The sequence below is a fragment of the Orussus abietinus genome, unplaced genomic scaffold (genome assembly GCF_000612105.2).
Source record: "Orussus abietinus isolate OABI.00-Male unplaced genomic scaffold, Oabi_2.0 scaffold170, whole genome shotgun sequence".
NCBI classification, from domain to species: domain Eukaryota; kingdom Metazoa; phylum Arthropoda; class Insecta; order Hymenoptera; family Orussidae; genus Orussus; species Orussus abietinus.
In genome coordinates, this window is record NW_019394462.1 from 39434 (window position 1) to 52098 (window position 12665).

The 12665-nt window shown below is 37.7% G+C and overlaps 1 protein-coding gene across 1 annotated transcript in view; it reads right to left on the bottom strand.

Annotated features, from left to right (window-relative positions):
* Positions 1–5019: 5019 nt before the first annotated feature.
* The window catches only part of LOC111673978 (GAS2-like protein pickled eggs), a 63228-nt gene continuing 55582 nt past the window's right edge, over positions 5020–12665 (bottom strand). Inside the window, exon 3 of the mRNA XM_023432459.1 lies at positions 5020–5640. Coding sequence (XP_023288227.1) covers positions 5035–5640 — 606 coding nt within the window. The 3' untranslated portion in view covers positions 5020–5034. The remainder of the gene's footprint in view (positions 5641–12665) is intronic.

A 12665-nucleotide genomic window follows, 5' to 3' on the forward strand; every position in this document is an offset into this window, starting at 1 on the left:
ATTAACAAACGACATGCACGCGATGTGAAATCTTCGCTCTGAAAGTACATCCCCGTGTCCGTGATAGAAACAGCGAGACATACCGCAAACATCCATATTCGTCTTCAACAATTGCGAAGTATTAAGGTGAAGTGAAACCCCCTTCAAATTAGTCGATTCGAATACAACATTTTTATTTAAGGGTATTAGACCAAACTATCCGAAACTTTGACACATCACTCCTGATCATCTAAGAATTGTCCTGACACATTCAAAATTTCTATTTTTGGAAGAAATTGTTTAACTTAGCCCAGTCCAGAACCAAAATGTCGTCGAGCTCTCATATTTCAATGGATATACAATTATTGAATGCTCTGATATGAGAATCGAAAGGGTCAGGACAATTTTACGACAATTTAGAACACTCTGATAATCGACAAACTCGCATTTGAACGGGATAAAGGCAAAAAAAGTGTTTTCTAAGCTTCTATGCTAAAACGATGGGAATACAAGGTCTCGGAGTGAAAATGTAATTCACCTGGAAATCACAGATGGCGCAGAGGGTCCCTCTGCAGTCAATTAGAGCCCCAGAAAGCATGAATCCAGAGGATCTCTGGAGTTTCACTTCGATTTCTTGATATTTATTGTACGAAAACGACAGGTGGAGTATGCCATTTGGTACAATATCCAATATAATTCGACCCAGCTGTCGATATAAAAACGAATGTCGGCAACGTAGGCATTTAGAAAAATCTTCTCTATCGACGTCGACCAAGTTCCTCGATGTGTTTCACTTCACCTTAAGGTGAAGTGAAACCTCCTTCAAATTAATCGATTCGAATACAACACATTTTTTTAAGGGTATTAAATCAAACTGTCCGAAACTTTGACACATCACTTCTGATCATCTAAGAATTGTCCTGACACATTAAAAATTTGGATTTTTCAAAAAAATTTTTTAACTCAGTCCAGATCAGAACGAAAATGGCGTCGAGCTCTCATATTTCGATCGATATACAATTATCGAAGGCTCTGATATGAGAAACGAAAGGGTCAGGGCAATTTTACGACAATTTAGAACACTCTGGTAATCGATAAACTCGCATTTGATCGGGATAAAGGCAAAAAAAGTGTTGTATGCGCTTCTATGCTAAAACGATGAGAATAGAAGGTCTCGGAGTGAAAATTTAATTCACCTGGAAATCACAGATGGCGCAGAGGGTCCCTCTACAGTCAATTAGGGCCCCAGAAAGCATGAATCCAGAGGATTTCTGGAGTTTCACTTCGATTTCTTGATATTTATTGTACGAAAACGACAGGTGGAGTATGCCATTTGGTACAATATCCAATATAATTCGACCCAGCTGTCAATATAAAAACGAATGTCGGCAACGTAGGCATTTAGAGAAATCTTCTCTATCGACGTCGATCAAGTTCCTCGATGTGTTTCACTTCACCTTAACAGTTAGTCCCAAGAAAAATCGAAAACACGAGTAAACAAGAGAAGCAGCGTCTTCGATTCCAGATATGCAATATTCCACCCACCTGACCCGTATGCACGTGTTTTCAATAAAGTAATCGGAAATAAGGACTTTCACCGAACTTCCCACATTGTGTCAACGATAAAATTAAACAAGACGTTTTCCAAACTTTCATCCGCATCTCCCACCATGAGTCAGCTTCAATATCGAATAGTCGGATGACGACTACGCACAATCCGATAATTCCCGTCGGACGAAACTCCCACTGATGGCTATTTATTGCCTTCACGAATTGCTGGGAGCCCGTCGCCTCCTTGTTCTCGGCCCACAAATTGTTATTTATTGCTGAGTCGAAAATTGCAATCTAACCTCGATACCCAATACGGGCCTCTAAACCACTCACCCCGGTAGCTCTTTACTCCCCTAGTGGAACCTCGACCACGACCTTGAGAACCCATTGACTCCCTTGCTTTGAGGGGAACCTTAACCTGTCCTTCATCCCCCTTGTGAATAACGACTCTGCCGTAAGCCGAAAGCGAAGTAACCTTTTAACCGTAAACTTTAATTGATTGAACCAAAAGTTAAACGCCCCATTCAATTTCCATCACCCTCTTAGCGGTCAAGCAAGACATTTACAGGAGCTCCTTGTTCGAGTGAAATTCACGATACTATACAAGGTGTTTACGATTATATCTTAATTACCCTACTTGGTAAAAAAAAGAGCACCATCTAATAATCAAACTTGTACATATCTGATAACCACATGTATCGTTAAGGTGAAGTGAAACCCACTTCAAATCAGTCGATGCGAATACAACACTTTTTTTTAAGGGTATTGGACCAAACTGTCCGAAACTCGCTAAAAAAAAAGAGCACCATCTAATAATCAAAGTTGTGCATATCTGATAACCACATGTATCGTTAAGGTGAAGTGAAACCCCTTTTAAATCTGTCGATTCGAATACAACACTTTATTTTAAGGGTATTGGACCAAACTGTCCGAAACTCGCTAAAAAAAAAGAGCACCATCTAATAATCAAACTTGTGCATATCTGATAATCACATGTATCGTTAAGGTGAAGTGAAACCCCTTTCAAATCTGTCGATTCGAATACAACACTTTATTTTAAGGGTATTGGACCAAACTGTCCGAAACTTTGTCACATGACTCGTGATCATCTAAGAATTGTCCTGACACATTCAAAATTTGGATTTTTCAAAAAAATTTGTTAACTCAGCCCAAACAAGAACCAAAATGGCGTCGAGCTCTCATATTTTGATCAATATACAATTATCGAAGGCTCTGATGTGAGAAACGAAAGGGACAGGACAATTTTACGACAATTTAGAACACTTTAGTAATCGATAAACTCGCAATTTGAACGGGATAAAGGAAAAAAGTGTTTTATGCGCTTCTATGCTAAAACGATGGTAATACGAGATCTTGGAGTGAAAATTTACTTGACCTGGAAATCATAGATGGCGCAGGGGGTGCCGCTGCAGTCAATTAGGGCCCCGGAAAACATGAATTCAGAGGATTTCTGGAGTTCTACTTCGATTTCTTGATATTTATTGTACGAAAACGACAGGTGGAATATGCCCTTTGGTACAATATCCAATATAATTCGACACAGCTGCCGATATAAAAACGAACGTCGGCAACGTAGGCATTTAGAAAAATTTTCTTTATCGACGTCGATCAAGTTCCTCGGCGTATTTCACTTCACCTTAAGCACAATGAAAGAAGATTACTATATCTTGGTAATTATGAGTATTTTATCCTAAACAATGTATGGTACTCTCTGATTTGCACACATTTTACTTTTGGATCTTACGATTTTTTTTTAGCGAAAAATGTTTTTACGTACGTTAAATATAAGAAGTAAAAATGTATATGAATATATAATCATTGATAAGATGAATAAAATTGGTGTAATTAGTGATTTATTATTCGACTGGTTAAATGCGTTGATGCTTCGTTTTAATTATTATTACTACAAAGATTAAATGTGTAGTCGACTTTTTCTTGTATCCTCGCGGTATCCTATTAAGTGATGATCAGGCATTTGAATGGACATAAATCACACGGAGTCTCTGAAACGTATTCTTAATAACTTGCTCGTCAGATTACGAAATGTCGTTGTAGTAATAATGAGTGACTGAAGCTATGGTTAACCGTTATGCCCGTAAAAACATAATTATATTAATTACGCAATCGCGGTGAGAAAAAGACAGAGTAGACGGTTAAATGAAGATAATTGAATCCATTACATTCTAGATGAAAGTCATGAATGATCTCGATTCGAGATCTATATCTTAAATTGGCTGTCACTGCGCTAACCCAATTATAACAGAAAATGATAATGACAATGCGGGTAACAATTCTTGAGAAATAGTACAATGTTATTTCTTTATATAATCTTCTATTGAATGTCATCTTTATGAGAGGACACGAGCAATGAAGCTAACCATAACAGCAATCGCAATTGTCGTACTGCATTTATTGAACTTCTTAGAATAGACGTTCACATTTCAACCAATCATTTTTATTTCGAGGAATAGAATTAACATGATTATACCTTGACACAGTGTAACCTTTTTACCCTTACGCATCATACCGACGCATTTCAGAGAAATGATTAATATTTATGAGTTGGATTGAAATCCTCGAATCGTGTCAAGCTCTGTAATTGGTTTATTTATTAAACGAAAAATATATGACCCTTTCTCCCGAATCAATTCAAAGATGGATGTATCACAACCGATATATCCATTTTTTAATTGATTCGGGAGAAAGGGTCATATATTTTTCGTTTAATAAATAAACCAATTACAGAGCTTGATACGATTCGAGGATTTCAATCCAATTCATAAAGATACTGGAGTATCGATTGAGTCCAAAAAATTGTAAATAAAGGATCGTAACAGAAAATGTCGACAGAAATTAAAAATTCTCCGGTGCTATCTTAAAAAGTCTAATGTAAATTGAAATAAAACCCTTAAAAAATGCGGTACATAATTCTTAGTCAATATTCTTAATAATCGTAACCTTAAGATCCAGCTCTCAAAATGACTTTCCATCGCAGAGAAACACGTTGAATTGAATAATCGGCACTGTTGAAAGATAATCTATAAACACTCATTCCTTCTTGATTTACTTTTTCTCTCTAACGTTATATTATTCTCAACTATTTTTAGACACTCTCAATTCGGTTAGATTTTGGAGCAACATGTTATGATTAATAACTGAAAGTAATCGGTATACCAATGTTACAGCCTACCATGGATCCATCCATACCAGGTCGAACACCACGTGCAATGCACATACAAAAATCACGCCAAAATGAAAATAATCCTCTAAGCCACTTAACCATATTTCCCAAAATTAACACATTGACTGCCACGTCACCCATATTCTGGTGACATAGCAGTCAAATAAAATGCGCGGGGCAGTCAACGTGTTAAAGGAAAAAATCCTTACATCGACTAGTGGCAACAAACCTATGATTACTACCCACTATTAATTCCCGAAAACAATCGCTAATTCAAATCCTTCGAGGTATCCTCGCCAAAATCACTGTCTTTCCTTTTTAAAGATATTCAGATTCTCAGCACCACGTAATGGGGAATTTAGATCGCAAAATTCTGAAAAAAAGAAAAATGTACTCACCATCTCGTCGAGGCTCTTCAGATCATTTGTAACGATCTGGGGCTGAGGGCCGTAAATAAGGCAAGGCTCCTCCTGGTGCATCTCGCCGTATTCGTCGTCGCTGTCGTCGTTGGCACCGCCGTTGGCAGCTTTGTTCTCGGCAGCGATCTCGCGGTCGATCTGACGTTCCATCTGAACCAACATCGGGGCGAGCATTCCGAATTTGGCTCCTCTCCTAGCCACTTCCAGGAGGCAGAGTATAACGTGACGCTCGTTCTTCCTCATGATCAGGTCGTCGGTCTCGAAGAGGAGGCACTCGATGATGCCGAGGCTGTTTCGGCACCAGGCGATGAAGTTCGAGACATTGTCTCTAGCGAAGAAGGTCCCGGCCTTCGCGTTGGGCAGAAAAGCGACGTCGCTCAGCTGACTCATAGGCATCGCCAGAGACGACGTTATGGATCGGGTCATGACTTTGCGGGCCTGCCGCCGGGCCACGTATTCCCCTGCGGATTTCCGCACGTTGTTGGCGTGCTGGAACAGGAAACGAACAGCGTCTTAGGCAAAATGAAGAAAAAGAAGATCATGTATGCACATTGATAAGGAACGTTGCAAGACCGACGGCTCAACCCCAATCCCAGGGTTTCCATCATCGTCTGTCTCGTTTCTCATTCGACGCAAATCCCTTAAGGTGAAATGAAACATGTCGAGGAATTTGATCGACGTAGATAAAGATTTTTCTAAATGCCTATGTTGCCGACGTTCGTTTTTATATTGACAGCTGGGTCGAATTATGTTGGATATTGTGCCAAATGGCATACTCCAGCTGTCGTTTTCGTACAATAAATAAATAATAATTGACCTCTCAGATGCAATTTTTGTATTACCTTAAGGTGAAATGAAACACGTCGAAGAACTTGATCGACGTCGATAAAGAAAATTTTTCTAAATGCCTACGTTGCCGACGTTCGTTTTTATATCGGCAGCTGTGTCGAATTATATTGGATATTGTACCAAAGGGCATATTCCACCTGTCGTTTTCGTACAATAAATATCAAGAAATCGAAGTAGAACTCCAGAAATCCTCTGGACTCATGCTTTCCGGGGCCCTAATTGACTGCAGAGGGACCCCCTGCGCCATCTGTGATTTCCAGGTCAATTAAATTTTCACCCCGAGATCTCGTATTCCCATCGTTTTAGCATAGAAGCGCAGAAAACACTTTTTTGCCTTTATCCCGTTCAAATGCGAGTTTATCGATTACCAGAGTGTTCTAAATTGTCGTAAAACTGTCCTGACCCTCTCGATTCTCATATCAGAGCCTTCGATAATTGTATATCGATCGAAATATGAGAGCTCGACGTCATTTTGGTTCTGGTCTGGACTAAGTTAAACAATTTTTTCACAAAATGCAAATTTGGAATGTGTCAGGACAATTCTTAGGTCGATCAGGAGAGCTGTGTCAAAGTTTCGGACAGTTTGGTCTAATACCCTTAAAAAAAAGCATTGTATTCGAATCGACTGATTTGAAGTAGGTTCCATTTCACCTTAATTGTAGAGCCGCGGGATAAGTTATGTGAATGCTGACTGTGGGATAAATGTTGACAATGGAAATAAAACAAGCTTAAGGATGAAGCGAGGGGGAGTGCACTCAGGAAATCATGGATTTTAACACGTGACTGCCTAATCGCAATGTTATTTATTATATGAAATGAGCGACAATCGGCTCTCAAAGAAGGAAATCATGTTCACTGATTTCCTGGTAAATAGCCCCTCGGGCTGAGGCATGTGTCAATCGATCTGATTAAAAAGCGGATTCAACGTATTTTAAAAATTACTAACACCCTAAGTGTCGTAGAGGTCATTGATGATCAGCACTCTTATTGTAAGAGTTTATTCGTAATTTATTGTCGAGTTTAGCGAGTTAAATAAATAAAGGAAGTTCGTATAAATTGTGGATGGATTATCTAGGAATTTAGGATTTTTTAATATGCCTGGTTTGAATGAAAATGAATTTAGATGGAAGAAGATGGATGAAACTAATCCTGCAAAGAATGACGATAGGACCAATAATTGATTTTTGAAGCTGGTTTGTTCTTTGTTTTGAAATAATTTATACGCCACACTGCTTGCTAATGCTAGTAAAATGTGAAGTACATACTTATAGGCCAATGAATATTTATTACTCGGCATGGTTTGGTTTCAAATTATTTAGGTACCAAAGCGTTCTCACGATACGAGGCTGACTTTATTTGAAGATATCGTATTAACCCTTTTTAAGTAACGGCTACAGGCCGCGGCACTCGATTAATTAGAGGATTGCACAAGGTACTGTGCAATCTTTATACGAAATGATACATAATTGCAAATAACTCATGCATAATGCGGTACCACACAGCGGTATCAATGTATTAGGGCAATGAACTGATCTCATTTGTGTGGCAGTGTTGTTCGGCTTATCAATATCATATGTCCTGAATAATATGATAAGCTTTAAAATTGCGAATATGTATAATTATCGACAAAGAAGCGATTGCGGCTATTTGCCAAGCAACGATAATGCTTAATCGCGGGTTAATTTATCGTTCGACTGTTTCTGCTGGAACAAAATGTTGGCAAAAAGATGACAAATAAAGGCGGAATCAATTGTTCCGTTTCGACATCGATCTTTTTCGGGGAACAAAGGAAAGCCAAGTTCCGAGGCATATAACATTGCAACTCCTCTTTACACGGCCTATGGTTCCAAGAGGACGTTACGTAATTCTGTACGCTTTTAAAGTTAACGCGCTACAAGGTACTAAGTAGATGTAATTGTGGAATATTCAAGGATCTCATTTGCAAGCGTATATCATTATGCACCGTAGTCAGGTGTTTACGACCGATCGGTGCTTTAACATTCCCGTTTGTTGCGACGATCGTTTGCAAACGACGTAAAAGATAAAATTAAACCTTAGATAAAATCGAAGATCCGTAAGTACAGCCGACTGTAACCTGGAGTAATGGGAGCATTAGCATGTTAAGAAAATTAGATCGAAGGGGTGCATTAGACAGATTGCGGCTCTAAAAACCTACATTACAATCTACCCATTTTTTTAACGACCGTTAAAAGCCACTTATCTTCAATTACCGTCGATATGTTACTTGATATTATTTACGAGAAAAGCGGCCTCATCGAGGTCTAGAAAAATATCACTTGATCCCAAATTTCATTTAATTTTAGCCGTAATGCAAGAGAAAGTAGGAAATTCAAATTTCTGCCTTGCGTACTTGGACTACGTATGAGTTAAGGTGAAGTGAAACACGTCGAGGAACTTGATCAACGTCGATAAAGAAGATTTTTCTAAATACTACGTTGCCGACGTTCGTTTTTATATTGGCAGCTTTCTGGAATTATATTGGGTACTGTACCCCAAAGACATACTCCACCTGTCGTTTTCGTACAATAAATATCAAGAAATCGAAGTAAAACTCCAGAAATCCTCCGGATTCATGTTTTCCGGGGCCCTAATTGACTGCAGAGGGACCCCCTGCGCCATCTGTGATTTCCAGGCCAATTAAATTTTCACTCCGAGACCTCGTATTCCCATCGTTTTAGCAAAGAAGCGCATACAACACTTTTTTTGCCTTTATTCCGTTCAAATGCGAGTTTATCGATTACCAGAGTGTTCTAAATTATCGTAAAATTGTCCTGACCCTTTCGATTCTCATATCAGAGCCTTCGATAATTGTATATTGATCGAAATATGAGAGCTCGACGCCATTTTGGTTCTGGTCTGGACTGAGTTAAAAAATTCTTTTGAAAAATCCAAATTTTGAATGTGTCAGGAAAATTCTTAGATGATCAGGAGTGATGTGTCAAAGTTTCGGACAGTTTGGTCTAATACCCTTAAAAAAAAGTGTTGTATTCGAATCGACTGATTTGAAGGATGTTTCACTTCACCTTAAATCGCTCGTGTGCGATCAGGAACGAATTCTTAATTTCTAGAAATCATATTCTAAAGATTTTTCGACCACTTGTTGCGATTCATTATTCTCTTTTTTTCCGAGAGCCGTTCCTTACTCTGTTGATTTTATAGTCCATTCGTATGCAAGATAGATCATCATCTCGTCTAATTTCTTCCCCAGTTTTCCGAACAACTGAGTCAGACGAGTGCTCGTAAAACTCAGCTTGAAGTATTTTTGCCTTTAGGGGAAGTTACCGGACGCGGTGGTAACGCAACTTCGCAGTTGCGTTAGGCGCGCGAGGTTAACGCGATCTGGAAGAGCGCGGTCTCTCTCGGTGAAAGGCAAGCAACGAGAGATCTGGAGAGGCCGACGAATGAAAAGAGAGGACACGTCAGGTTGATACCAAATTATTAATCGCCGTGTCTGCTCCACGCGTAGGTAAATGAGCTAGGGCGAAACAGGGGATGCTCTCATGCAAGGGTGAAAGAAAGAAATGCGACCAAAATGTTTCTCAACGGAGCGAAAAGGGATGAAAGGAACAGAAACGGGATGATAGATAATAGTAATAACGGAATACCAGACGAAACTTACGCAGAAGGACATGTTACCGAAGTGAACCGATCCATTGAAAATTTCGTTAATCATATAAATTGCCGGGGCGAACTTGCAAATATATTCGCATCTTGTGAAACCAGAAGCAGGCCTCTTAAGGGGTTACACCACTTTGACGCACCCAAAAATTACGGTTTTTTCAAGATTTTTTTTTTAAGAGTTAAAACGTTTTTATCCAAATTAAAGTACTGTAAGGTATTATACTACTATTAAACTCGCTCACTGCGAAAATCGGTGATCGTGCGGTAGGCAGGTGTATAGGTGTAAACGCGTTTTTTTTTAAACTGCATTTTAAAAATCGGTGGGCACCCTAGCTCCGCCAATTTTCAATCAATCGCCTTGATTCTTTTTTTATTTTATTCGCGATATGTTTATCTAGCGAAATACGTATGGTTTTTTCAATGTATTCCTATTCGCATTTTTTATGCACCATTAATTAACGAAATTTAGGGCAAAATACGTATCTTTCCTTTCAAATCGATGCCATTTTGTGAAAAATGCATATTTTTGAAAACGGCTACGTATTTCGCTAGCTTTTGGGCTACAGAAACTAATTCTTTTTCGTTTATTGTTCTAACTTAAACCTGGACTGCGTTATCGTGCCCACCGCACGATCATCGATTTTCGCAGCGCTCCGGTAAATCGCCTTTCAAGCCGCCATTTTTGTAAATAAGAAAAATACAAAAAAAGCATTTTTTTGTTTAATAGTAGTATAATACCTTACTGTACTTTAATTTGAATAAAAACGTTTTAATTCTTGAAAAAAAATTCTTGAAAAACCGTAATTTTTGGGTGGGTCAAAGTGGTGTAACCCCTTAAGTGATTTATGCAAAGATGTTGTTGATTACAGAATGGGAGTACTGATCGCGTGACATCCCGACTTTTGAGAAACACCTGAGGCTCAGTAGATGAATGTTGGATGAGCATAGGTACTTAGTTTGGGGGACATGGTTTAACCCTTTTAATGTCCATCTCAAATTTATGAACGAATTGACATATACATGCAAATAATGAAAAATACTGCAGATTGCAGCAGAATTGAAGATTTATTCTGATGATTCCCTCTTAACGGGCAATGTGATTTTTTCCATAGAAAGTATTCGTAGTTCTCCTCTAGATGACAGAATCATTTCTGGACGAGTATTATTCCGTGTATCGTGGTTGCTGTAATATCAGATTACAACATTTTTTATTTATGTAACTAAAAAGATCCAATTAAATAAAAAGTCGTGCAGACAAGCATCGGTCCCTTACTTCACTAAACATTCCTCGAAACCGGATACGTTCTCAAATTTCACAATAAAATCCCTTCCATTCTAAATTCTCGACTTCGTAAGAAAATCGTTAAATAGAAAGTTAGTACTCAAAGTTGAGGAACCGCTGCAATGGACTAAGATTGTGTTGTGAGATATCGTATATATGTGAATATATGTGTAAGAATGTCTCCAGAAGCATTCATATAAAAAATTATCCCGTTAACGTGCTCACATTAAAGAGATAATAGTTAAGTACTAGATGCGAGAAACCCCGTGGTTTTACGTGAGATTTTAAAACATGTGGGAACAAATAAAAATTCTTCCGCAATATATTTAAATAAATTATAGCGATAATTGACTCTCATTATTTATCAATGTGAGACGAAAACCTCCGGTATTAAGTTCCATTTCTTAGCATAAAATGTGTTAGTAACAGCAAATTTTACAATACGAAACAACATTTTCATTAAGAAGTCCTTGATGTACTTATTTGTTCCATTATTAGGAAAACGTGTTCAAAGTACTCGAGTATTTATCCACAATGTTAAAAAATAAAAAAGATACAATATTTGTGTGTCAACCAAGGAGACCTGAGCCGAAGATACCAACATTTCTACTTTAACATGTATATTTACCAGATGAGGAAAAAATACCGAGACTCGCAAATTAACACTAGAATATCCACCGGATTTTTTTTACTGTGGTGGGCCATCTAAAATGAGTAATTTTGACTGGGCTTGGTAGTTCTAGGGTTAAAATAGGGGAGAACGAGGTGAATTGTAACAATTTTTACGTTATTGATGCTATAATTGACTGTAATGAATTTTCACGATTGAAACTAGGTACATATATTAACCCAATTAAAAGATGGTTTAGATTTTATCACTTTCGAAGATCATGACAAATTTGCAACTTTGTTATCCATACTGATGTCATTGTTACAATTACCACCGGTATAGGATGCGAGTGTAACGCTTGTCGGAGCAAATGTAGCGATACTTATTTATTTGAAAAATTGAGTAAATATTTAAGAATGAAATATATAAGTTGATAAATACGTAAAAACACAGCAGGCTATATTAATTTGGGATTCGAAATGAATATACAATTTGGTAGACTCATAACCAATATTCAGATTAAATCGTAAGTGCCAAACTGCTCAATTTTTTATTTTCCATTCTGTTTACGAATTTCTTACGTGGAAGAAACATATTCTCATGTTCAAAAGATCTGTCGCAAATAAAGGTTATCGAATGTTTTTGCGACAATATAATTTTTTTAAATAAACAAGTTAACTTGATTTGTTACAACTGTCTCCAATGTATTCTGTCACACGACTGATATGATAATAACTACTTACAATTATTTTCATTTTAAATGCATTAAGCATGTAACGAACTACTCCATATGCAATATCGTGGCATGAGAAAATCAGTTTCATCTCCCTCTAATTTAATAAAAACCAAACATATTGAACTCATGAAAGTATTATTTACCTAAGCCATTATATAAAAAATGTCGATACACCTAAATGCTTTGTCTAACAACCATGAAATTACTGTAAGACATTCATTATGCTAACGGAAAGCTTCCACTATCTCGATACGTTCTTCCAAGTTTAAAGATAAAATGTATGTAAGTTTATTAAAATTGTCCCGTGTTACACATAACTTCGGTCTCCTCTAAGCATTATTACAAAATACATTAGGGTTTCGGAATTTTTCCCTCACCTTGTACAACTCCCATTA